This window comes from Zonotrichia albicollis, chromosome 2 (assembly GCF_047830755.1).
Source record: "Zonotrichia albicollis isolate bZonAlb1 chromosome 2, bZonAlb1.hap1, whole genome shotgun sequence".
Taxonomy (NCBI): Eukaryota; Metazoa; Chordata; class Aves; order Passeriformes; family Passerellidae; genus Zonotrichia; species Zonotrichia albicollis.
In genome coordinates, this window is record NC_133820.1 from 56,687,140 (window position 1) to 56,707,860 (window position 20,721).

A 20,721-nucleotide genomic window follows, 5' to 3' on the forward strand; every position below is an offset into this window, starting at 1 on the left:
AATGGGGAACTCAAACTAACATATGCACAAATGGCTCCGTGGGATAACCAGGAGAACAGTGAGAGTTTCCTGAATTATGGAAGGAGACTAGTAACAAGAGTGGCTAAAAGAAAGGGCTGGATGAGGCAAACAAATGATAGGGTGAATGTCACAAAGAACAGAAAGTGGTTTAATTAGTGAGCAGCCCTGTCTGGGGAAAATTGACATAAATATTTCTATACTCAGAACTAAATGATTAAATTATTTGAAAATTGATAAATAATTAGGCTTTTTCCACTTGTTAGGAAAGAAATTTTGGGACTGTTTTTCAGTGCAATTAATATGAGAAAGAAAACTTCAAGAAATAGATAAATACTTCTTTATTTAGTTGTTTGAGTTGAATGTGACAGCAAAGGTTTACATTAGAATGTACAGAGGGTCCCTTTCAGGCTTATTTCCTGCATTAACCATTAATTTACAATGAGCAGCTGTCTGGTTGAAGTCAAGATTATGTGATGTGCTCTTTTGGCTTTACAACATTTAATGTTCAGCTGGGGCTGTATGTCTTTAGCTGTATACTGCCTAAAGATTATGCATATATAACTCCATGCTATAATGACAGCATTGAAATAAACTGCATTATTCACAGCCACATTCTCTTGTGGTACAAAAGAGTGAAACCCAATGAAAATGAGATCAGAATGGTCACTTGGTTTATGCACAGACAGTTTGGAGGCTCTTGAAAATTCCAGCAGTACATTTCCACCAGAACCTACTATTCTCTTTAAAGAAAATACAGACGTTCAAGTTATACAGTATATTATCTCCCTCTTCAATCTTATTCTGATGCAACAAAATTATAAGGCATCAAGAATAATCTTTTCAAGCTCAAGTGTTTCAGAGGTATCATTCCCTCCTCCTTTTCCCCATTCATTTTCATTCCCATTTGAAAGAACTATTTCAAAGTAATTGCTGTATTTCTTCCTTATTCACTCAGAACTCTCCAGTCAGGGTGTGGTAGAATGAAGGGTATCTGCAAAACCATCTGATCGAAGATCAGACACAAGTTATGCCTGCATGTGCAGTTTGTGATTGCTCAGGAAGTTTCAAAATTTCCTGTGGGACATATTGGCACTTGAGCCATGAACCATGAATGTTCACCCCCTGCTAGACCCTCTGACACCAGCACTGCTGCAAATGGACATTTGCTGATGCCTGTGTTTTAGAAGTTGGATCCTCTGTCATAAGAAACATAATGAGGAACTGGGAATTTCTCCATGGTCCTGCCTGGACAGCAGAGGCGGTCGGCTCAAACTCCTCAGCTGCCAGCTCCATTTCCCCGGGAGTTCCACATTATTATAAGCTGTTTCAGGGCAGTTCCAAGTAGCATCGACCACTTGCCCAACCTGGAGCTGGAGCCCACTCCCTCACGGGCCGGGCCTCCCAAAGGAGCATTTGGGAAGTAGCAATGACCCTTTGGGTGACTCCAGCGCGTATCAGCGCCGAGTCCTTGCTGTGACAAGAAACCCCTCGTGGACCCAGCCGGGCAGAGGGTCAGCACACGGTGGGCTCCATGTCTCCGCTCTCCCGGGAAGGGGAGAGCCGGCGCCAAGCTCCGAGGCGGGGCCGGTGAGGGGCGGCACGAGGGCACCTGAGGGCACATGGGGGTGGGGCCTCGCGCCGGCCCTGCCCCTCCACGCGCTGCCGCGCACTTTGCGTAACCCCACGGTCACGCTGGGGCGGGGGCGGGCCGCGTGCTGCGTAAACGGCTGCGAGAATCGCCGCCGCGCGCGCTGCAGGCGTAAGCGGCGGGACTTTGCCCCCGCCCCGCCGCTGCCGAGCTCAGCGCTCCCGTCCCGCCGCCATGGCTGTCCCGGGGCCGGCGCGGCTCTTCCGGGCCGCCGCCGCTTCTTCCCGCCGCTGGCTCTTCTCCTCCACCTCGCCGGCAGCCGGGCCGAGGCCGGGCTGCAGCGGCGCTGCCGCCTCCGGGAGGGCAGCGCGGCCGTTCAGCCTTTCTGCCCGGGCGGTGCTCAGGTAAGGGGGTCACGGCCGTGAAGTGCCAGGCGGGCTCCCCTGCGCGGCTGCCCGGAGGAGCCGGGCCGGGTCTCGGCGCTGCGGGCAGCCGGGGCCAGCGGCTGCCTGTGGCACGGGCCGGAGCAGGATGACCTTCCCGCCGTGGCCCTGACCGTCCCGGCCCCTCCGCCACTCTCCGGGTGCTTGGCGGTGGCACCGAGGTGCTCTCGGGCCCCTCCCCCGAGCTGTGCCCCGCAGGGCTGTGCCCGCGCTGCGGGTTGGCTCCGGCGAGGCCCCGCACCGGCCCCGGCGCGGGTGAGGCTCGGGGTCGGTGTGACCTGGAACCACGCTGGCATGGCTTGCAGCGTTATGGAACGGTAAACCAGCGTGCCTGGTGCTTACACTGGTTTTCTGAGAGGTTATGACCTTACTGAAGTTGCACTCGTTTATCTTTTTTTCTGTTGTTTGGTTTTGTTAGGTTTTTTTTTTTTTTTTCCTGTGAAAGTGTGGCTGGGCTTGTGGTAGAAGTACAGCACATATCAGAGCAATCCTCATACTTAGAGTGTCTTCTGCCTTTGGTATAGTTTTTCTGTGCTGCAGAGCCCTTTTGCATCCTTCTTCGTGGAAGGATGGTATGTGACACTTAGTGCCATGATTTAGGTGACATGGTCATATCTGGTAATAGCTGGGCCTTGATGATCTCAGAGGTCTTTTCCAGTGTAATTGATTTTGTGGTCCTATCTAAATGTGCTAAGTTCCTCCTCTCCCCACCAGTATGTATGAGTAGGTATTTCAGAATGCTGTACGTCTGTGGGCATGTAATATTACACAGTCCACAGCTGTAGTTTTGATGCTTATTACAGGTAGTCCCAGATGGTTTATGTACTGCCTTCTGGCTTGTTGTTTGTATATTCAAAGATCAGTCAGGTCTACAGCTAGCTTTCAGTATTTAAAAAGCAGAAGTTTTAAAACCTGATGTACTTGGTTGCCAGAGAAGTTTCCTAGACTTAGAACAGGACTCACAATCAGCAGCCCAGCATCAGGGGTGTAGCCTGGCCTGTTTCCAGAAGATTGAGATTAAGCGCCCTCGACATCAAAGCTGTCTCAATAGTTTGCTTTTGAACTCTTTTGCAGATGATCTTTGACTTTGTTGCAGCAGATACTTTTAATGTGGAGAGAGAGAGACTTAACTTTTCTAGCCTAGGACTGCCATATGAGATGAGTAAGTCGCTAGTCAGATCTCCTCTCTGCGGGATCCTACTGGTGATCAGTTGATTTTGTGGTCCCTAATTTGCTATTTTTAATTACAAAAATTAAAGATGTGACAAGTTTTTTTTAAAAGGTATTAAAATAATTTAAAAAAGAATCCTATAAAGGGAAGGAATTTCCTTACCTAATAGTAATGTAAGACCTGTAATCCCCTCAAGTCTTTCACAAACAGGCTGAATACAGAATGGCATTTATTTACATTCATTTTGCAAGCACACCAGCAAAAAAGCTTATGCAAACAAGTATTTCCAATGTTGTTTATATACTCAGTGTCATAACCTGGCTGAGTGAGTTGGGAGAAAAGGAAAGTTCTTGTATATTATTGTTTTCTCCATTTACACATAAGTTACTTTCTCTGGGCACCATATTTGAGACCCAGTTCCTGACCTTTTTATAATCCACCAGTGTTATTTCAATAAAAAACATACATCATTGTTTGTATGTGTGAAATTAGCTATATTTGTGTCTAGAACATGAAGACATCACTATACAAAACATTACCTGGGGTGGTTCCTGTGAGCAGAGGTTTCCAAGGGTTTCAGTTGAGCATCAAGCATTATGTTTTCATTTACATTTCTTCCTTTCTCTTGCTCCTTTTTTATCCTTATCCTTCCTTTTAATTTCATGGTGAACAGTAGTTATTTCAGAATTATTTTTATACCAGTCTAGTTATCTGTGCAATGTTTTTGGTGCACAGCATAATACTTGCATGCTTTAAAGATTAGTTCAGATTTACAATTTCTGTTGATTGAGGTCTGTATAATAGTTTAATTAATGGAACTCCTCAGGCAATTAGGGCTGTTGGGTTTGCTCTTTATTAAAAGATCTAAGAATAACAGAGCTGGTTTAACCATGTGCAATACCAGATTAAAGTTATGTTTTGTTTGGAGGAATGTAAGAGGTGATTCATAACTTGGAATTAATAGCTGAACATTCAAAAGGCGAATTCTTTTAAGGGGTAAGAAGTAGCTCTTGAGATTTATGCAGTATTTACTGTTATTTGCATGAGAGGAGCAGCAAACAGCATTTACAGCTCTCTGTTTCTCCTCTGTGCCTTTGCAGGATGCCTGATTTAGGGTATCCTTGTCCAGCTTGATAGAAAATGTTGATAGGACTGTGGCAACCATGTGAAGAAATTAATTGTATTTTACATCTGGTGAAAAGCGTTTATCTGAGCATGGATTGGGATATTTACGTTTCATGTGGATAACACAAAATAAATTGTGTTTTTCCTGATAATCCTGAGGCTGTTCATGCTTGCATGGACCTGGCTCGTGTTTCGTGTTGATTGCCTGTGACTGGTTCACAGCATGTGGGTATTTGAATAGTTGTTTATCTTGATGCAAACAATGTCTGAGCGGACAACCCCATGTTATTTGAAATTTATAAAGCCTAAATATTGTTTCATGGGGGTGAGATTTTTATATTTTTAATGGTATCCCTAGTCATTGAGAAGATTGGCTCAGGGTATGTTTTGAATGTCTGACTAGTCTGATTATTGCATATGCTCAGTTCTGAAAGTATTTCCACCAAGTAAAGCACCAGAGACGTTTTGAATATTTTGGCTAAGTGATAGAAGAGTGGTGTATGATAGGAGAGTGATAGAAGATGGCTATAGCAAAAAAAAGATCTACTGAAAGACTTAAGAAGGCTATATCTAACTTTGCACAAATAAATAAGTTTTAGTTTCAGTTATAAATCAGGGTGGATTAGGTCCTGTCAAAAGATTAAGGTCTATGTCAGTTTTTACCAAAAGTCAGTGACCCGGTGGTGGTCCTTCTGTCTGTCCCCTTGCTGCATGCCACACCACGAGGCACGCCCAGCCACAGTGCAGGTCCCAGCTGGCTGAAGCAGATATCAGATGGCCCCTATTGACAAGGGGATCCCACTGCTGCTTCTTTGTTCTTGTGGTTGATTTTCATCCACATGAGCAAAAGGAGTTGACTTGTGGTAATACTGGTGTAAGGATGATGGCAGGGTGATTTGGAGTGGGGATCACACAAACCCACATTTTTACTACTATAAAGAGATTGATTTAATCTGATCATGAAACCCAGATTGTGTCATTGCAGCCGAAAGTTGCAGTAACACAGCCATTGTAAACTGGTGTAAATTTCATGCGAGGGTCAGATCTGACTCTGCTGGTTCTGACATCTGTGGGGTTGTTGACCTTGGCTTTCAGCCAGTGCATTCCCAAAGGGAGGTTACTGCAGGACAGTGTGAGCGCTGAAGAGGGGAGGAACAAAGGAGCGGGGGCAGGACTGTTCCTCTCCTGGCACTGTGGTGTTCTATCGGATTCAAGTGTGACCACAGATGAAGCCAGTTTCAAGTGTGATTTGAAAACTGGGAGGGAGTTCACTTGTCATTTACAAAAGTTGCAGGGATCTAATGGATGCCCAGACATCTTACTGTTTGGTCCATGGTACTTGTGAGTGCTTAATAATATAATAAAGCATATGTTTAGGATATTGGAATAAATATTTAGTACTTCCCATGTCTATACCTTGGGCAGAGCATACCCAGAAATGCAAGTGCATATTGCATTGTGTCTCCTGTCAGCGTTGCTTTTGTCATGTTGATAGCAATATTTCAGCAAAGGAGAGTGTACTTTGAGCTCTGGAAGGGCTTTTTGAGGCAGTCTAGAATTACACTGTCAGACGTTAGCTTAGGCTCTCAGAATGTGGATCTGTACCTTTCCAGATGCAGTCTAAACCCATGTGTGCTAAACTCCCAGAGGAGGTGGGGAATTTTGTACTTGTTTGTCTGAGTGGGTGCTTGTTTCCTTGGTTCTGATGTGGGAGGTGTTAACATAGCCGAGGAGAAAAATGAAAAGCAGAGTGCTTTCTTAAACTCCCACAGAAGGGTTTGCTGGTGGCCCTTGGATAGCACAGGTGACTGTGCAACATAAATCATATTTTGTAAAGATATATCTTTAAAATTTCTGAATTTTTTATAGCATGTGCTTCAATTGCATTCTGCAGGTCAGCAAGGTCAAGCCTTCATTATCAATTATAGTTTTGGAATGAATTTATAGTTAATAGTGGCTTGTGGCTGCCTTCTGGAGGGTGGACTGAGGGATGATAGGAGAAGAATTGAACATGACATCTTAATAAATAATCACAGAGCACACTGGTGCCAATGGATCTTAAGAGTTGTGGGAAGTGCATGAAGTCTGTAGCAACAAACATTTGTTGTGGTTTCGTAACAAGCCAGGACTCAGATTGCTACAAACACATTCTTTTACAGCCAGTTACAAAAATAATTTGTTCACTGATTTTTTTAGCATGGCCATTTTCAAAATTTTTCTTTAATCTTCAGATATACAGGTTAGACTTTTCCAGGAGTGACTTGATTTTTGACTTGTCTTATGTCATAAATCACTCAAGGCCCACAGTTAAGAAGAGTATGGGTAATATGAAACATGTGGTTCTTAAACATGGATTTCACATGGAAACATAATTTTTTGAATTGGCTTTTTAGTTGTTCTATTTTTATGTCATCTCTTGGTAGATTTCTTCACTGTCTATCCAACAAGTTTTTGTTTTGCTTGCTTACTGTAAGAAAGAAAATAATCTATTTAAAACTGAACATATTGTTTGTTATTAGTATATTTAAAGCTTTCCTTTAATTTGTGTGTGAAATAAAATAATATAGAATGCAAAAAAATATTTTTTAATGTTAAAAGCTCTCATCTTAAGGCATTTTTGAGCAGACTGAATTTTGTATTAAGTAAACAATTGTCTGGAAAGAAAAGGCAAAAAAATGCAAAACCTTCTTTCCTTGAAACCAGTGTAAAAACCTTGTATTTCACTAGAATTAATATTTACAAGATTAACTCCTCAGAGAATCTGTGCCTAAAAACAGCAGAATGTTATTGGACTATTGCCATTTGTGGGAAGAGAGAAGAATTAAATTTTGGAATTAATAAAGCAAAGTATCCAAAATTCTAAGCAGAAATGGGAAAATTTAGAATTTATCTTAAATTATAATTATGAGAACAACAGAAAATTCATAAGTCCAAAGCAAGAGTTCACAGAAAGATGGTGAGAGAAACATTTAAAATAAGCTCATTTATTTGTTAAAAATACAAATATTGTGCCTAAAATAAACTGTCTTTGGTGAAAGGCAAAACATCTGGATCCCATATGGCTTGTAGTGACAAAACGAACACCAAAGTAGGTTTGTTTTTTATTTTTCATGGTCTTTGTTCAATGTACAACAATAAAAGCCTGTACATGTTAAAGCTTTTAAAAGCCAATAACCTAGATTTCTCTTTTCTTGGAGTTGATAGTAGTAGTATCAACTATTATTTAAGTAGTAGTCAAGCAATTCTGAAGTGCTAAAAAATTCTAGCATTCTATAATTATATTATATAATTTTATTTTTCAGCTCAGAAGATAAAATAACTGTTCACTTCATAAACCGTGATGGTGACAAACTGACAGCCAAGGGAAAACCTGGGGATTCACTGCTGGATGTTGTTGTTGACAATAATCTAGACATAGATGGTTTTGGTAAGCAGATTCACTGTGTATTTTATTCACTGTCTAGAAATTGTTTCTCTTTATGCATAAATATTTACAGTGTAATTTAGATTGCAAAAGACCCTCAACATCATCGAGTCCCACTGTAAATCAATATTTAAATATAAAACCTAGCTGTACTTCGCTTGGATTTTCTCCCCTTTTTTTCCTCCTACAGGTGCATAGAATATTTTGTTTCAAGTTTTAAAAAATACTTGAGGTGATCTGGGCTTGAGTACTAAAACAGGGAATATGCCCAGAATGCTGTCAAAATGGAGTCTGAAAGTTGCCACCTGCAGACCTGTTCTGAGCTCAGAGGTTCTGTTCTGGAGGCAACACAGGCATGGTGCATTTCTAACAGTGTCTGGTTACTTCTGTAGTGCCAGACTGTCTCAATTTATTATCAGGCTTTTTGTAGCACGTCTATATCTGTAGCAGAGGAGTGCAAAGTGAAACAGCCAAATCCATGTCAGTTAGCAGGGAAGAGCAAGGAGTTTAATTCTTATTAAAGAACTGGAGTAAAGGAGACCTTGTGGAATTCTAACTTGGTACAAGTTCTGTTTAAATCAAAACAGGAGGAAGTTACAACTTCTCTCTATTTCTTCAGAATTTTTCACTTTCCATAGTTAGACTCATAGGATGGTTTGGGCTGGAAGGGACCTTGAAGATTGTTCAGTTCCAAACCGCCCTGTCATGGGCATCTTCCACCTGCTCTTGTTGCTCAAACTACAAGACCACACTGCTCAAAGGTATTAGGTAATTGCAATGAAATACCTTGGGAAGGTATTTATATGAACATGAGCTGAAAAATTAATAGATCTAAAGCAGAAAGTGGCAGTACAATTTTCAGAACTGAATGTGTAATGTGGAGCAATTGGTAGGAAAATAAAAAGACAGCAGAGTATTGTAGCACAGTTTAAATTTGATGTGTTTTAGTTAAGTGTGAATAAATTTTACTGCTAGTGATAAAATCTTTGGTAAGATTTAAAATTTTATACTTAATATCTGAGATATCTTTTATGTCTGGAGTTGCATATGTCTGGGAAGAAAAACTGTCTCAAAAATTTGTAATGCACCTGGCTTTATGTATCACTTATTACTCATTTAGGTTTATGACTGGTCTGCTTGCATTCTACAGTAAGTGTTCCCTTGTCAATATCAGCTGTGTTAGAGCATTGTAGTAAGGTGGCAAAAAGCAATGCTGTCAATAAAAGGAAGTCAAACTGAAAATTCAGAATACTGTGACAGTCTTTAATTATAATATGAGCTAGTCCCATTTCAATAACTGCTTGTTAATGAAACATTGTACTAGGGCAGAGAAATAATGTAGCAAAAATGTATGTTCTGTGTTTAAGAACAAAGTAATAAGGGAAAAGTAAAATGTAAATCCTGCTTATTTGCTTCTGTCACTAGGGGGCATCCCATGTGCATTAACAATAATAGATTTATCTTTGTATAAAGGCTTACAGATCTATTGAAAGATTCAGCTGCACTCAATTTGTTATTGCCAATTTTATGGTTTTATGTTTGTGGAAAGACCTTCCACTGTTCAAAGAGACTGGTCAGTGTTCTTTCCTTCCCCCCTCACCCCTTCCCTCACTTCCCCAACATAAATGATCCTTAAGCTGCTGATAGGACAAATTTTGTTTGGCATTTTAATTAAGCTCTGCTTTTTCATGTGTATTTGAAGACATGATATAATTTAAAAATGAAATGTTGTATTACAGTGTCATGCTCACCTTGAATACATGCTTTTGGTTCTGTAGCAGCATGATGCTTTCTGTGTGGTTCTCAAGGTCTAATGATGAATTCCACTATTTCTTTTCATAGCAGTGGTTATACATACAGCCTTGCTTCTCTTATTTCCATGATTACAAAGGTGATGTGGTCACAGTAGATTTTGTCCTGCTCTCCCTAGAAATAAGTAAACAAGTGAAGATTGGCTGTGTTATCTGATTCTTTTCTATCAATTCAAATCAGAGTCTGAGGTTTGTAATCCCCACAGTATTTGGCTGTCCCACTCTTCCTGAAGTTGCATATTTCTTTTGCAACTTGGTGCCAGCCCAAGACACAGACCAGTACAGTGACAGAGACAAATTTGTTGCAGTTCAAACTTGTACTGTGCTGTGCTGACCTAATTGCCATAGCAGGTAGGTGGAGTTGGTGCCTGTGCTGCTCTGCCCCAGCAACTTGTTAGGTCCTTGACTCCTACAGGAGCACCTCACAATCCATGTAGGCCATCTCTTTCTAGCCTGACCACCTTTGTTGTTCTCATTTACTGTTCTCTTTAAGTGAGAAGAAATAAGTATAAAATCCTTCCTCCTTGTACTTCTAAGGAATTGTTCTTGTGTAGCAGGTGTCTGCTGTTGAACTTCTAGAGAAAACCTTCTCAAAACCTTGGGAAAGAGAGAGATAAGAAGAATCAGCATTGGAAATAAATGAAGTAGTGTTGATTGACAGCATTGTCTGGTTTTGCATTCTTATGGTAGAAAGCTATTCTTTATTTAAATGGCGGGAAGAAAATTAGTTAAATATTTTAACTGATTAGATAGCATATTTTAACTGATTACATAGCATTTTTTAAGTAACTACTTAGCATTTAAGTAAATCTTAGTGCTATAGTAACTGTAGAAATGCTATTAATAGTTGAATGCAGAGTAGGTATATGAATATGGGAATATACAGAACATTAATTTTGCTAATCAACTGAGACTTCTTGTCTGAAATAAACACATATAGTATTTCTTCTGAAATTCAGCTGCAATTTGAAACTGGGTTTTCTATTATCTTGATTTATTTTTCTTTAGGTGCATGTGAAGGAACGCTAGCCTGTTCAACTTGTCATTTAATATTTGAAGACCACATATTTGAGAAACTAGATGCAATTACTGATGAAGAGATGGACATGCTGGACCTGGCTTATGGCCTCACAGAAACGTAAGGCAACATAACCCTTCCCTACATTACTACTTCAAAGAATGGGAACAAAGGTTTGCAGATGGGGCAATCCAATATTCTTGGAGCACCTTAATCAGCTTTTAATGAATAGATGGATTTTGTTACACAAATGGGACTGCCAAGTTTAAACGTTGTTTGTCTGAACTAGTATTAAGAAGATGTCAATGTTGTTCTTGTGACTGAAAAGGGTCAGTACTTGGTCTTCAGAGGGGTCTGGTGCAGAAATGTTAGTGCTAAAGTATGACTGGAAACCCAGTTCCTTCCACAAAAGCTTTGCCACTGCTGTCCTGTGTGTGGATTTTCTTACTCTTGTTTCTCCTCTCTATTTCCTCTCCCTTGTTAGTCTGTAGCTAGTTAATGTATTTTATTAATGTGTTTATGTCAGTGTTTTAGGTTTTGGTCAGATCTTCTTTACAGAGTCAAAGAATGCTGAGGTTGGAGGGGACCTCTTGAGGTCAACTGGTCCAACCCACTGCTCAAGCAGGACCACCTAGATCCAATGCCCAGCACCATGTCCAGACAGCTTTTGAATATATCCAAGGATGGAGACCCCACCTTGTCCAACCTCTATGGTATTTATGTACCAGGGTTTGCTAAGATCCTTCCTTCTCTAGGAAGCCTTCTCTAGGACAAACAGCGTAGAGATGTCAGTGACCTTGACTCCTGTCATAGTGATCCTTGTGCACACAAACCACATTCGCTTTTGGGAGAAACTGATCCTGAAGTGTGCTCTGACTGCTCAGAGGCATTAGGATTAGACTAGTGGTGCTCCAAAGTAAGCCTCTGTTCTGCATCACCCCCACCATCACACATCTTGTAGTTAGGGTGTTAATCCTCATCACAGACCCATTCCTGGCAGCCTGTTATACTTGCTGGTGCACAAGTAGCCTTTACCACAGAACCTGCTCACACAAACAGTAGGCAGCTGTGCCTTTTGAGGTTTCACAAGCCCATTCCTTTGTGTTTCAACAGAACTGCTTGTTGAGGTTTTTGAGAATCTTTCCAATGATGTCAGAGGCTTTATACCTGGTCTGTATAGCATAGAGTTTGTCTCTGCAAAGAAGTACTCTGAATTAACTGATCTGTCTCCTTATATCAGTAAAAGGAATCCTATACGCACCATTTATTTCTACATGACACTTTCTCACTTAAGCCAAATTTGAGCATTTATATGAAGTTGGAAGGGCAAAGAAGTCAAGCTATGAGAAACTTGTAGCTTCTTTTATCATTTTTCCTGTCTCACAAAAACCCATTGTCAGTTTTGAAAAAAAAAAACATAAGCCTTTTAAGCCTGCCCCCTACCATAATAAAAAGAACAACTTTTAGGTTCAGGGCCAAAATAATTCCTGAATAGCTCGGGAGGCATATGATCTAATAAAAACCTTTTTTCTTTGGCTACCTTTTAAGTAAAGGTTTAAAGCAAGGAGATTTTACTGAGGAATTGGAAAACAGTAGCAAACCAGAGCTCTTTGTTTAAGTGTTTCTATTTTCTCCTCTAAGTTCTTCATATGGAATGAAGTTTTACACTCTCTGATGGTGTTTGGTACTTCTATTAGGTTTTCCTAGCTTTACATGTTCTTCCTATGGCCAGGGACTTTCCATTTATGTGAGGGCATGACTCTTCTGAAAGGTGGAGCTCTAAGTGGTTGGTATTTGCTGCACATTACCTGGACTCCTGTGCTGATGTAAATTTGTGTAATGGAGATGTACTTCTCTGTTCTGTCACAGGTATAAGCATCGCAGTTTATTCTTTGCTACTTTGTGTTTGGGAAAGTTTCAGCCAGCAACTGCCATGAAAGTTCATGTTTTTGAAAATGAAGGATTAATTGGTTAAAATGAAATTCTTTTGATCAACTGTAGAACAGTAGAAAGTAGTAAGACAGGGGAATGCAAATCCTGGCAAGTTAAAATACTAAAGCAAAAAATAAGATGAGAAACAGCTTGCAAAAAGTAGGCAAATACTTTTGTTTCTAACCTATCAGCAACAGGAAACTTTGTTTATGTGCTGAGCCAATGGGTGATGTAGAAGGTGAATGTAAAATAGAGAAAGGTAACATAAGGCAAAAGAAACGTGGCTTTTTTCTCTAGAGGTTTTATGGGCTGTCTGCATACTGGAAGGTTTCTTTGCAGAGGGTGTCCTGGTGTGTTCTGTGACCTTTCAAACTAATATGTCCATAGATATAGTGTTATGCATACCAATTAAAAAATGAAAAATTACTTATATTGTTCATATAACTCATTGAAATGAAGAAAGATCTGCAGTTCATGTAGTTTTCTTAGGTCTAGAGATTGTTCACTAAATTTTGAGGTGCAACAGCATAAGAGCAAAGGCCCTGTAAAGGCTAAGTAATTGGTTAAACCACCCCCCCCCAATCTTTTAATAAGAAGTATTAAGATGCCTGGTAAGAGTATGTGATCAACAGCATGATGTAAAAGTGATTAGTGCTAGGTTTTAATTAGTGTGAGCATCCTTGTGGAAGACTTAGGAAAACACAGTGAGGAGTAAGGGTTGTTTACTGTGCTGTGGTAATGTCACCTGCCTGTGAAAACAAGAGGATTTTATGCTCTTGAACAATAGGAAATGACCTTTGGAGTTAAAAGGCAAATGCAGATAAATGCATATGGAGAGGTGGATAAAAGAGTGGGAACTTTATATTCTTGAAACAGGCAGTCAGCTAGTTAGTGTCTGGTACCCCAGAAAATTGCCCATCCTTGATGATGTCTTTAGTATTCTATACTTAAATTCTGAGACATGGACATTGAATTAAAGTTATCCCAGCAATAAAAGCAGCTTGTGATGTCTGCAGAGTTTTGTTGTAGTATTGAATCTGGTTTTAATTGCTCATGAGCAACATCTGGTTTTCTTGTGCTGAATGATAGGTATAGAAATGAAGCATGACATCTCCTCTGGTGTGTTGTGTGTTTTATCCTTCTCCTTCCTATGTTTCTTGTCTTTTCACTCTTGCTTTTCTGGCTTACACCTAATCTTGAGTTTTTTAGTTTAATAACATTGAATTCTGGATGGAGGGGCTAGGCTTTGTTTTTTCTGAGGCTTTCATTCAGAGTCATTGCCTTTATCTCTTCAGAGGTGCCAGATGTCCCTTGGGAGATCAAGCATCACTCCCTGCACTGGACTGACCTGTTAGTGACCCACTGAAAAAGGAAGGGTCACCCATATCCTGCATTGTCTCAGTGAGCAGGAAGTACTCAGCTGTGGGACTTTCCAGTGTGCTGAGCTCTCTTCTGGCCATAAATCCTGACTATTGCCACACAGATCCTTGTGCTGATGCACGTGGTTCACTCTGTGCTGGACTAAGGCCCTGCACAAGAGTGGCTGTTCCTAGTCCATGGTCTGTTTGGGGTGGCTGGGTGTTGGAGATGTAAGGGGGTAAATGCTGTTAGATTGCTGGGCTAGAACTAACAATGATGTCCTGTTTCCCCACAGATCACGTTTAGGCTGCCAAATCTGCTTGAAGAAATCAATGAATGATATGACTGTTCGAGTACCAGAAGCTGTGGCTGATGCTAGACAATCAGTAGATATGAGTAAAAACTCCTAAAAGAAAATATCCTAGGGGTTTTAAAGAAGCTTAATTATTTTTATAACTTATTTTTAAATGTGTAATTAAATATGGAAACTTACATAATTGTGAGTTATTTTATATGACTATCAATATTAGATTAATGCTATTTTAATTTTCTTTATAGAACCTCTTATATTTTTACGCTTAAAATGCAATAATACTTCTTATAAGTAATCATTGGATTATAAACATTAGCAAGTGTATTACAGATTTCATATAACATTATTCTGCCAAAACATTTAATGACATTTAAAAACTGGATCACTTGTACAGGACTTCTCCTAAAACAAACTCTGAGCATTTCTAGGTGTCAGACCTGAATGTGTAAGAGAAATGAACTTGTAGGACTGCATGGGGTCTTTTTGAAGTGTTGCCATGAAAGATGGTGTGCTCAGAACTAGTTAAAATTCTTGGTAAATATGATACTTCCTCAGCAAATAGTGGATTTTCAGGATAGGAATTTTCCAGACTTTGGAATCTTAAAGAGATGTGGCAAATGTTGTCTTGTGAAAATACTGCTAAATCCATGAGTTCTAGGAGCTGTGTTATGGTTTAACCCAGCAGGCAGCTAAATGCCATACAGCCATTCACTTGCACCCCACCACTGCCCAACCCCCCCCTTCCAAATGGGATGGAGGGGATAGACTTGGATGGAAACAGTAACATTATGGAGATAAAGACAGTTCAATAGGACAGAAACAGAAAGGAAAACAATAGTAATGATGACAAATAAAATACATAAAACTAGTAAGGCACAACACGATTGCCCACCACCTGATGACTGATGCCCAGGCAGTTTCTGGGCAGTGCCCCCAGCCAGCTTTTGCCCCAGCTGATATTTTGAGCATGACACCATAGACTGTGGGACCTCCCACTGGTCACTGGGGTCAGCAGTCCTGGCTTCGCGCACCCCCACGAGATGAGGTGAGAGTCTCAAAAGGCTTTGACTGAGTTGTTGCTAAGCCGTGTTTACATTAAAACACCAGTGTGTTATCAACATTATTCTGATTCTACATCCAAAGCAGCACTGTACCAGCTACTGGGATGAAAATCAACTCTCTCCCAGGTGAAACCAGGACAGGCTGACGCAGGATGTTGGCACCTGCAGCTTAACCCTGGCCCAAATAAGATGTCAGTAAACCTCAATAATATTTACATTTGACTACACCACAAATACTGTGGTAGACCAGGCTTAGAAGAATGAATCCTTGGAGCTCTGTAATGGGAGAACATGCCCAGTGGAATTACAATTTACACATCACAAACTCTTATTGTTCTCTGAATATAGCTGAGTTGGGATTGAACAGGGAAATGTTTGTCAACATCAGATTTGTACTGAAATCTTTATTCCTCCTGCACAAGTTGAGCTTGTACAGGAGGCAGTCTTGACATTAGCTAGAGTGTTCTGCTTGAAGAAATTACTTGATTCTGGGCCTTGCTCTCAGGATCATTTCAGTAATGGTTGATGCAAAATGACCAAGTTGATTTGTTTCATAAAAATGGTCTAGGTTTCCTGGAAGGTGTAGGGAAACCCCTGTGGTGAGATGTCTGCATTGATGATAAAGAACTTCCAGCTGAATATTGGTTTAGTCTTTCTAAAGTAGCTCAAACAAAATAATGTTTCTAAGACTGCTATTATCTCCAACTTTACATAAATACTTATGTGTACTGGTTATCACCAGTAGTTACTAACTTTTGATTTTTTGGGCATTTATATATATATATAAACAACCATGTTTGTTTACTTTTGGCTGTTAGAGTACATTCATTAATGGTTTGAACTGGTAACAATGCCATCTGGACATCTTTTCTTGTATTATTATATGTGTGGAGAAGAGAAAAAATATTTTTCCAGTGTCAAATATTGGGATTATTTTGAGATTCATAAAGAGGAAAAAAAGTTCTTCATTATAAGAAGGAATATTTTCTAGAACTGTATTGAAAATAGTTGTGGGTTAGATTCTTTTATTTCCTCTCTTAGTTGCCTTGTTTCCTTCTGTTACCTTTCAGCTTTGTTCTAATGCAAGATATACTAATTGTGGTCTGCTTGAAACTTAATCATGTAGGGTTTCAGAATACAATTCTGATGTAATCTGATTCAAACTGAGACTTCGGAATTAAAATTTCCAAGCTTTTATGAAGGACAGAGAGAGGAAGGTTAGGGAGAAGGGTGGGCATATGTTGAAGAAATGTTCTGAAGATGCTGCTGTCTTCTTTTTCTGCTGCTGTGACACTAACCATGACTGAGAGGTTGCCCTCACACAGTCAGACCTTAAGGTAAATCTCACCTTGTATTGCCTTTGTCCTGAGCTCATTTATATACAGTTATTACTATTGAATCTTGAGGTTTGGGGGTTTTTTACATGAGACAGCTCATCAGCTTCCAAGAGTGGGAACTGGGTCATGACCAGATGTGTTGAGCATTTGTGTATCAGAAAGAAATATAAGTTTTCAGTATACCTGTGAAGCTTAGGGGTAGATGTTGATATTTATTGAATTTTGGGCTCGTCTTTTGGTTTTGGTTTGGTTTTAAGGTTTTTGGGGTTTTTTTCCATTGGATTATTTGGGTTTTTTTTAATACAGCACCAGGTACTTCTTGTGGGAATCTTGAAGTGCTTAACACTGTGTTAAACAAATGTGGAACAGCTCCCAAGTGAGTTTTCTTTCTAAGCCAAGGTGGTTTCATTGTGTGTTTCCTGTGACAGCTTCTCATTACAAAGACTGACTCTCCTACAGTGTACCTGTGGAATGAATCTCTCATCACAGAAAGGCAAAAAAAATGACACTTCGAAGTTCATTTTGAATTCTAGAGGTATCCCATACTGCATGCAAATGGAAATCTCAGAACACAAAGGAACTGACTTGTCCCCAAAATGCACAGCTCAGAGATACTAGTTTATTGTCAAAATTATTTGCAAATAAATCTTATTTTTAACCTCTTTCTGACACCTCTTGTTTTGTGGATTTTTCTTTCTTTCTTCTCTAAGCTATTGAATGTATTTCTGGGGGGAAAATGGACCTTACCCATTAATGGTGCACTTTAAAGTGTAAGTATGAAATTTTGTGTGGTGACACACAATTATAGCATCAAAATTAGTTGAATAAATGTTTATTTCCCTGTTCAAATAAAGATTACAGGTAATTTGCTTTCTAAAACCATTTCCTTTCTCTGTTAAAAGATGGGGTCAGTGGGTTTCTTCTGTCTCTCCCCTCTAAAAAATGAGGAGCAAATCAAAACTGACTGTTTCCTTTGTGTTGTAAACTAAACTTTAGAAGCATACTCAAAGTCTGGGGCTGGCACAGATCTTTACTCACAAGCTTTGAGGGAGTGGTGAGTTGCAGTGTCATCTGTTGCTGGTGGGTAAAAAGGTCCTTTAGCTTGGGTTGTGTTTGTGAGAAAGTCAGGCCAAAACCATCCCTCTGCCTTTTCAGGAGTGTGGGGAAACTTGTCTGTGGCTCTACACTGTCCCTTCCCTCTACTGCCCTAAACAGCAGTCAGGCCCAAGCCAGTGGAGTCTGTGACATTTTGTGGCATGTTTGTGTGGTGTCTGAAGGGGGAAGAAGGGCGCGCCTTGCATCATTCCCACACCACCACATCTTCATCTGTCAGAAGGTCCCATTATCTGGACTGCAGGCTGTTGTGAGAGTGAAAAAGGCAAGTTCTGTAGGCAGTTTGTGACTTGTCAGACAAAAACTAAATCTTGAAAGTTCATTTTTTTTTTGCTATGGGGCTCCAGAGGATTTAAGACAGCTGTGTTCAAACCTAATTCACATCCCAGTTGGGGGCCAGTTGAAAAGGCTGTGTCCAAAAAAGCTGCAGGGAAGATGCAGTGTTTGTCCTTCTCACAGGTCCAGGCTAGAGTGTGGAGGAGATTTCCTACAGCCTATATTTTGCCCTTGCAATGGACAATATGGTATGCAAAGATAGGGCATACAAAAAAAATCCGTATTTCTTGGGAAAAAAAAGGAGAAATAAATCTTAAAAGGAGGAGAAGAGATGCTCAAGCTGAGTCAGTGAGTTACCAAATAGTAGAAAACACTAGGAAGAGTGCAGCTGCTTGAGATGATTTCTCCTCAAGTGACCTGAAAAGATGGGAGAGTGGGAATTTCCTGCATGGCTGGGGCTGTGGCCTTGCAGGGTGACTGTGCAGCCCCACGTCCTGCTCTGGGCTGCAATGCCTCGGCGCTTTCCCTGTTGTGCTGCCAGGACAGGGACAAGAGGCACGGTCCATCCATAAGCAAACAGGCATTAAAAGTATAAACGATGGCATTAAAAGTAACCCTGAGATTTACTGTCTAATCCACTGGCCACCACTTTTGCTTTTTATGGAGTTAAGCAGAGGTTTTTGATGTGAAGTAGTCCACATTTCAAAATGTCTTTAAAAAGTCATTTCTAGCCGGCAGTGGTTTAGCATTTGCAGCTTCAGCTCTTCATCAAAAAGCTGTTGGCTTATTGTGCTTGGCCAAGCGTCTCTGGGGCTGCCCTTCCCAGTTCTGGAAGGTTCTTGAAGTTCATTCCCTTGACTCCAGCTTGGCCAGGAAAAGGCTGTTCCGTGCATTTACACTGCCCCTGTGCTTCCACGTGCCCAGGTCCAGCCGAATCCCGTTCCCTGCGCCTACCCCTCCCCTACCCGGCACTAGGGCATCTGCGGGAGATGAGAAGTTCTGGAACGGGGTCTGAACAGATTCGGTGCCGCCTCCTTCGGGTCCGCTCAGGAACAGCGGAGCCGTCCCGTTTGTGGCTCTTTCAGATTGCCTGTGTTCCTGACATCGCCTCGGCTGGCGCTGACCCCAGGCGGTGCATCCCTGCAGCACAGCGCTCCAGGGATGGAAACTCCCCGTGGGAGCGGAGCAGCCGTGTGGGACAGCCCCGCTCAGCGCCGCTCTGGAGGGAGCTGCTCGCTCTGCAGCCGGGCAGTGCAGGGAACGCGGGGCTGGCACTGGAAAAGCGCCATTGCTGCTTCAGGCCGGGCTGCGGCAAGGCTTGGCTGTGAGCCAAATCAGCCACAGCTGATAGGAGACACACAGCTGCACGGACACACAGCCATCGGACACACAGCCATCGATCACACCACGCGGAACGCGCCGCCCGCCCTGCGCCCCGTGAGCCCCAGCCCCGCAGCACCCGCACCTTCGGCCGTGAGCTGCCGGGGAGCTGGTGTGGGACCGGTGTGTTATAGTGCACTAAATAGTTTATTTAGTTGTTGTTTTGCACTGGGTGGAGATTTGCGCTGACCAGTCTTTATATTGCATTAATAGTTTATGTTATATCACGTGGCTTGTTCTTCCCGTTTCTTATCACATGGTTTTTTTCCCCTCACCCATCCTCTCCCCAGTACCCCCTGGTAGTCTCTCCCTACTTGTATCCCATTGCTTGTGGTCCTCTTCCTCAACCCCTCCCCAGGTATAAAAGCTTGTCACAGTGTGTCTGCTTCCATGTCTTGGTGGCACTGATCCATCAATCACATAACACAACACTGCTCAGTGTGGGACATTTGTGCTCCTGGTTTCTCCAGCACTATGTTGTTGTTGTTGTTGTTATTATTATTATTATTAATTATTAATTATTACACGTGATAAGTGGTAACAACTGGGGATGCTGGTGCCATGTCAAGTAATCCTTTCAATGCTCCTGAGCAGTCTGCAGGTACCTGTGGCAGCTGTACCTGCTGCCAGCTATGGCTGATCCAGTTCTCCTCCTGTTGGCAGCAAAATGCCACTGGCAGCTGGGGGGCTGAAATCCCTGTTTCTGGAGAAGTCTGACATCTCACTGAAGGAAATACCAGGCCATAGACAGCATTCCTTCTTCAGGATGTGTTTGATGAAAAATGCCTCTTCTTAAGGATCCAGTTGTCACCCTGGTTTTTAAGATTTTCTAAGCCTTCTGATGTTTGCATTCTTGTAACGAAGTTTCTCACACACTTTCTGTAAATAGCTTATTTTTCTGCATTCTTTTATAGAGGAGGAGAAAGTTGATGGACTGTTGGTTTGTCCAGTGTCATTGGAGGGGTGGCACTTTCACCCTCCAATCCACTGTCACTTTTGAAAAACTATAAATGTTGGAGTCAGAAAAATAAACTTCCCTTTTCTTCACCTTGAGAGCAGCGGTGTGTACACTCATGTTGTTTCATGTCCTATAGTGGCATCCAGTTTTGGATCAAACAAATATTCAGATGAGTTGGATGTTCTTACTCCATCCAAGTGCATCTGAGCAGACTCAGGGGCAGGTTAGCAGCTCCCTTTCATTTTACTCTTCTTCAAGGAGCAGCCCTGCTTTGCACAGGTAAGCTAGCACTAGCTTTTGATATGGTGAGTGCTCAGAGGCTTTACTGGGAATGGTTTGGAAGAAGAAGGGCATTCCCTTTCTGGAAAACTCTGACTGGAGGGGAGAAAGA

General features: G+C 41.4%; 1 protein-coding gene across 1 annotated transcript; it reads left to right on the forward strand.

Annotated features, from left to right (window-relative positions):
- Nucleotides 1-1,715: 1,715 nt before the first annotated feature.
- FDX1 (ferredoxin 1) lies at nucleotides 1,716-17,272 on the forward strand. The gene is made up of 4 exons (XM_074535202.1): nucleotides 1,716-2,013; nucleotides 7,651-7,775; nucleotides 10,592-10,721; nucleotides 14,188-17,272. Exons 1-4 carry the CDS (start codon nucleotides 1,844-1,846, stop codon nucleotides 14,300-14,302), a joined length of 540 nt encoding a protein of 179 aa, XP_074391303.1. The 5' UTR covers nucleotides 1,716-1,843; the 3' UTR covers nucleotides 14,303-17,272.
- Nucleotides 17,273-20,721: the final 3,449 nt, after the last annotated feature.

Excerpts from the sequence above, each read along its gene's own strand:
- FDX1 (XM_074535202.1), top strand. The coding sequence starts at position 1,844 with ATGGCTGTCCCGGGGCCGGCGCGGCTCTTCCGGGCCGCCGCCGCTTCT. Across the intron at positions 2,014-7,650 it reads TCTGCCCGGGCGGTGCTCAG|CTCAGAAGATAAAATAACTG; the intron begins GTAAGGGGGTCA and ends TTTATTTTTCAG. Across the intron at positions 10,722-14,187 it reads GCTTATGGCCTCACAGAAAC|ATCACGTTTAGGCTGCCAAA; the intron begins GTAAGGCAACAT and ends GTTTCCCCACAG.